This window comes from Scyliorhinus canicula, chromosome 29, assembly GCF_902713615.1.
Source record: "Scyliorhinus canicula chromosome 29, sScyCan1.1, whole genome shotgun sequence".
In the NCBI taxonomy this organism is placed as follows: domain Eukaryota; kingdom Metazoa; phylum Chordata; class Chondrichthyes; order Carcharhiniformes; family Scyliorhinidae; genus Scyliorhinus; species Scyliorhinus canicula.
The window spans coordinates 795,020-802,154 of record NC_052174.1 but is presented as its reverse complement, the minus strand read 5'-3'; the positions used below and the strand labels follow the sequence as shown (position 1 = coordinate 802,154).

Here is a 7,135-nt window from a genome sequence, read left to right as displayed (position 1 = left end):
CAGTGGAAGGATGCGAGGCCCCCAAGCGTGGAGACCTGGATCAGTGACATGGCGGGATTTATAAAATTGGAAAGGGTCAAATTTGCCCAGAGAGGATCAATACAAGGGTTCTATAAACGATGACAGCCTTTTCTGGACTTCGTGGCTCAACGATAGGTAACTTGGCAGCAACCCGGGGAGGGGGGGGGGGGGGGTTTTGTCCGGGGGGGGGGGGTGTTTCTTATTGTAGTTTCTATTATTTAACTTAATATTGGGTTAATTTGCGTTGTTGTTAAAATGCTGTGTTGTTCATGGAGGTGGGGCAAATGTTTATGATTGCTAATATTGTTATTTTTGGTATTTTATTATGGTTCGTTGTTGTTGTATAAATTCAAAATTTTTCAATAAAATTATTTTTTTAAAAAAGAGATACATTGATGATGATGAACAGATACATTGATCATGATGATGAACACATACGTTGATGATGATGAACAGATGCATTGATGATGATGAACAGATACATTGATAATGGTGACGAAGAGAGACATTGATGATGCTGAACAGATACATTGGTGATCAAGATCAACAGATACATTGACGATCATGAACAGATATATTGATGATAATGAACAGATACATTGATGATGATGACGAGCCGATATATTGATGATGTTGAACAGATGTATTGATTATGATGAACAGATACATTGATGATGATGAACAGATACATTGATGATGATGATGAACAGATACATTGATGATGATGAACAGATATATCGATGATGAAGAACAGATTCATTGATGATGATGAACAGATTCATTGATGATGATGAAGAGATATATTGATGCTGATGAACAGACACATAGATGATGATGAACAGATAAATCGATGTTGATGATGATGAACAGATACATTGAAGATGGTGAACAGATATATCGATGATGAAGAACACATTCATTAATGATGATGAACAGATTCATTGATGATGATGAAGAGATACATTGATGATGATGAACAGATACATTGATGATGATATAATGGAACCTACAAGGGAACAAGCAGTCCTCGATCTTGTCCTGTGTAATGAGACAGGATTGATTCATGATCTCATAGTTAGGGATCCTCTCGGAAGGAGCGATCACAATATGGTGGAATTTAAAATACAGATGGAGGGTGAGAAAGTAAAATCAAATACTAGTGTTTTGTGTTTAAACAAAGGAGAGTACAAGGGGATGAGAGAAGAACTAGCTAAGGAAGACTGGGAGCTAAGACTTAATGGTGGAACAGTTGAGGAACAGTGGAGAACCTTCCAAGCGATTTTTTACAGTGCTCAGCAAAGGTTTATAGCAACAAAAAGGAAGGACTGTAGAAAGAGGGAAAATCGACCGTGGATATCTAAGGAAATAAGGGAGAGTATCAAATTGAAGGAAAAAGCATATAAAGTGGCAAAGATTGCTGTGAGATTAGAGGACTGTGAAATATTTAGGGGGCAACAGAAAGCTACTAAAAAAGCTATAAAGAAGAGTAACGTAGAGTATGAGAGTAAACTTGCTCAGAATATAAAAACAGACAGTAAAGTTTTTACAAATATATAAAACAAAAAAGAGTGGCTAAGGTAAATATTGGTCCTTTAGAGGATGAGAAGGGAGTTTTAATAATGGGAAATGAAGAAATGGCTGAGGAACTGAACAGGTTTTTTGGGTCGGTCTTCACAGTGGAAGACACAAATAACATGCCAGCGACTGATAGAAATGAGGCTATGACAGGTGAGGACCTTGAGAGGATTGTTATCACTAAGGAGGTAGTGATGGGCAAGCTAATGGGGCTAAAGGTAGACAAGTCTCCAGGCCCTGATGGAATGCATCCCAGAGTGCTAAAAGAGATGGCATGGGAAATTGCAGATGCACTAGTGATAATTTACCGAAATTCACTAGAATCTGGGGTGGTCCCGGTGGATTGGAAATTAGCAAACGCGACGCCACTGTTTTAAAAAGGAGGTAGGCAGAAAGCAGGAAATTATAGGCCAGTGAGCTTAACTTCGGTAGTAGGGAAGATGCTGGAATCTATCATCAAGGAAGAAATTGCGAGGCATCTGGATAGAAATTGTCCCATTGGGCAGATGCAGCATGGGTTCGTAAAGGGCAGGTCATGCCTAACTAATTTAGTGGAATTTTTTGAGGACATTACCAGTGCAGTAGATAACGGGGAGCCGATGGATGTGGTATATCTGGATTTCCAGAAAGCCTTTGACAAGTTGCCACACAAAAGGTTGCTGCATAAGATAAAGATGCATGGCATTAAGGGTAAAGTAGTAGCATGGATAGAGGATTGGTTAATTAATAGAAAGCAAAGAGTTGGGATAAATGGGTGTTTCTCTGGTTGGCAATCAGTAGCTAGTGGTGTCCCTCAGGGATCCGTGTTGGGCCCACAATTGTTCACAATTTACATAGATGATTTGGAGTTGGGGACCAAGGGCAATGTGTCCAAGTTTGCAGATGACATTAAGGTGAGTGGTAAAGCGAAAAGTGCAGAGGATACTGGAAGTCTGCAGAGGGATTTGGATAGGTTAAGTGAATGGGCTCGGGTCTGGCAGATGGAATACAATGTTGACAAATGTGAGGTTATCCATTTTGGTAGGAATAACAGCAAACGGGATTATTATTTAAACGATAAAATATTAAAGCATGCCGCTGTTCAGAGAGACTTGGGCGTGCTAGTGCATGAGTCACAGAAGGTTGGTTTACAAGTGCAACAGGTGATTAAGAAGGCAAATGGAATTTTGTCCTTCATTGTTAGAGGGATGGAGTTTAAGACTAGGGAGGTTATGTTGCAATTCTATAAGGTGTTAGTGAGACCACACCTGGAGTATTGTGTTCAGTTTTGGTCTCCTTACTTGAGAAAGGACGTACTGGTGCTGGAGGGTGTGCAGAGGAGGTTCACTAGGTTAATCCCAGAGCTGAAGGGGTTAGATTATGAGGAGAGGTTGAGTAGACTGGGACTGAACTCATTGGAATTTAGAAGGATGAGGGGGGATCTTATAGAAACATTTAAAATTATGAAGGGAATAGATAGGATAGATGCGGGCAGGTTGTTTCCACTGGCGAGTGACAGCAGAACTAGGGGACATAGCCTCAAAATAAGGGGAAGTAGATTTAGGACTGAGTTTAGGAGGATCTTCTTCACCCAAAGGGTTGTGAATCTATGGAATTCCTTGCCCAGTGAAGCAGTTGAGGCTCCTTCATTACATGTTTTAAGGTAAAGATAGATAGTTTTTTGAAGAATAAAGGGATTAAGGGTTATGGTGTTCAGGCCGGAAAGTGGAGCTGAGTCCACAAAAGATCAGCCATGCGCAGGCTCGAGGGGCCAGATGGCCTACTCCTGGTCCTAGTTCTTATGTTCTTATGTTCTTATGATGATGAACAGATACATTGATCGTGATGATGAACACATACGTTGATGATGATGAACAGATGCATTGATTATGATGAACAGATACATTGACAATCATGAACAGATATATTGATGATAATGAACAGATACATTGATGATGATGACGAGCCGATACATTGATGATGATGAACAGATACATTGATGATGTTGAACAGATGCATTGATTATGATGAACAGATACATTGATGATGATGACCAGAAACATTGAAAATGGTGATGAAGAGAGACATTGATGATGATGAACAGATACATTGATGATGATGAACAGATGCATTGGTGGAGATGAACAGATACATTGATGATGATGAACTGATACATTGATGACGATGATGAACAGATATATTGATGATGATGAACAGATGAATTGATGATGATGAACAGATACATTGATGATGATGACGATACATGTGGTTGATAAATGCTACAGTGCATGGTCCCATGATTGGCTGGGTACTGTTGTCGAGATGCCATCCTCCCGGTGTTGAGACTCCTGTGCTCGTGATGTCCACAGATCCATATGTGCGTGATCAGATAATTGGCATGCAAAGTGCCATGATGTATGAAAAGTACAGGTTAGGGGGGGGGACATGTTGATTACGCAGTACATGATGTGTGAACACGGGTTTGAGTATGATGACATTAGCACATGATGATGTGAGGCTCATGTGCTGTAGATGATCATTTCTATGATACATGATGATGATGATGAAGAGATACATTGATGATGAAGAATAGATACATTGATGATGATGAACAGATACATTGATGATGATGAACAGATACTTTGATGATGATTATGAAGAACAGATACATTGATGATAATGAAGGGATACATTGATGATGAAGAACAGAAACATTGATGATGATGGTGACCAGATACATTGACGGGGATGAACAGATACATTGATGATGATGACGAATAGATGCATTGATGATGATGATCAGATTCAATGATGATGATGAATAGATATATTGATGGTGATGAACAAATACATTGGTGCTGATGATGGACAAAAACATTGATGATGATGAGGAGGAGATATATTGATGATGATCGACAGACACATTGATGATGATGAACAGATTCATTGATGATGATTAACAGATGCATTGATTATGATGAAGAGATACATTGATGATGATGAACAGATACTTTGATGATGATGATCAGATACATTGATGATGAAGAACAGATTCATTGATGATGATGAACAGATATATTGATGATGATGAACAGACACATTGATGATGATGAACAGATACATAGATGATGATGAACAGATACATTGATGATGATGAACAGATACATTGATGATGATGAAGAGATACATTGATGATGATAAACACATACATTGATGATGATGAACCGATACATTGTTGATGATGAGCAGTTATATTGATGATGATGAACAGATACATTAACGATGATGATGAACAGATACATGGATGATGATGAAGATACATTGATGATGGTGATGAACAGATACATTGATGAGATGAAGCAGATGCTTGATGATGATGATGAAGAGATACATTGATGATGAAGAATACATTGATGATGATGAACAGAATACTTATGATGATGAACAGAAACATTGATGATGATAACAGATACATTGATGATGATGAACAGATACATTGATGATGATGAGCAGATACATTGATGATGATGAACAGATACATTGATGATGATGAGCAGATACATTGATGATGATGACAGTAGAACATGATTGTGATGATGAACAGATACATTGATGATGATGAAGAGATACATTGATGATCATGAATAAATACATTGATGATGATGGTGACCAGATACGTTGACGGTGATGAACAGATACATTGATGATGATGATGATGAACAGATACATTGATGATAATGATGATGAACTGATACATAGATGACGATGATGAACAGACACATTGATGCTGACGAACAGATACATTGATAATGATGAACAGATATATTGATGATGATAGGCATATACATTGGTGATCCAGATGATCAGATATATTGATTATCATAAACAGGTACATTGCTGACGATGAGCATATACATTGATGATGATGATCAGATATATTGATGATAATGAGCAGATGCATTGATGATGATGACGATCCAATACACTGATGATGATGAACAGATGCAGTGATTATCATGATGAAGAACAGATACATTGATGGTGATGATGAAGAAATGCATTGATGCAGAGGGCAGCAGAGCAGAGCTACTGATCAGCTGTTTTGGGGAAATTTGCATACGTGCAGTGCGGTCAGCCTAATTTGAAGGTGTACCTGCGAAGGAGACCCAAGGAGTTTGAATGAAGGCAAGCATCCAGCAGAGCAGAGCTACTGATCAGCTGTTCTGGGGAAATTTGCATATGTGCAGTGCAGTCAGCCTAATTTGAAGGTGTACCTGCGAAGGAGACCCAAGGAGTTTGAGTGAAGGAAAGCATCCAGCAGAGGGCAGCAGAGTAGAGCTACTGATCAGCTGTTCTGGGGAAATTTGCATACGTGCAGTGCGGTCAGCCTAATTTGAAGGTGGTTTGTGGAGGGGCTGTTGTCAAGTGACAGTTAAACCCGAAACACTTCGTCACTGTTTCCCGATGATTATGATGAACAGATAGATTGAAGATGAAGAACAAATTCACTGATGATGATGAACAGATGCATTGATGATGATGAACAGAAACTTTGATGATGATTATGATGAATAGGTACATTGATGATGATGAAGAAATACATTGATGATGATGAACAGAAACATTGATGATGATGGTGACCAGATTCATTGACGGGGATGAACAGATACGTTGATGATGATGACAAATAGATGCATTGATGATGATGAACAGATTATATGCTGATGATGAATAGACATATTTATGGTGATGAACAAATACATTGGTGCTGATGATGAACAAATACGTTGATGATGTTGAGGAGGAGATATATTGATGATGATCGACAGACACATTGATGATGATGAACAGATTCATTGATGATGATTAACAGATGCATTGATTATGAAGAACAGATTCATTGATGATGATGAACAGATATATGATGATGAACAGACACATTAATGATGATGAACAGATACATCGATGATGATGAACAGATACATTGATGATGATTATGAAGAACAGATTCATTGATGATGATGAACAGATATATGATGATGAACAGACACATTAATGATGATGAACAGATACATCGATGATGATGAACAGATACATTGATGATGATTATGATGAACAGATACATTGATGATGATGAACAGATACATAGATGTTGATTAACAGATACATTCATGATGATGGACATATACATTGATGATGATGATGAAGAGATATATTGATGATGGTGAACAGATACATTGATGATGATGGTGACCAGATACATTGACGGTGATGAACAGATACATTGATGATGATGAAGAGATACATTGATGATGATGAACAGATACATTGATGATGATGGTGACCAGATACATTGACGGTGATGAACAGATACATTGATGATGATGATGATGAACAGATACATTGATGATAATGATGATGAACTGATACATAGATGACGATGATGAACAGACACATTGATGCTGACGAACAGATACATTGATAATGATGAACAGATATATTGATGATGATAGGCATATACATTGGTGATCCAGATGATCAGATATATTGATTGTCATGA

The 7,135-nt window shown here is 38.1% G+C and overlaps 1 protein-coding gene across 1 annotated transcript in view; it reads right to left on the bottom strand.

Annotated features, from left to right (window-relative positions):
* LOC119958275 (insulin receptor substrate 1-B-like) overlaps positions 1-6,432 on the bottom strand; it is an 11,774-nt gene extending 5,342 nt beyond the window's left edge. Inside the window, exons 1-2 of the mRNA XM_038786706.1 lie at positions 6,031-6,432; positions 736-830 (exon numbers count right to left, since the gene is read on the bottom strand). Coding sequence (XP_038642634.1) covers positions 736-830; positions 6,031-6,432 — 497 coding nt within the window. The remainder of the gene's footprint in view (positions 1-735; positions 831-6,030) is intronic.
* Positions 6,433-7,135: the final 703 nt, after the last annotated feature.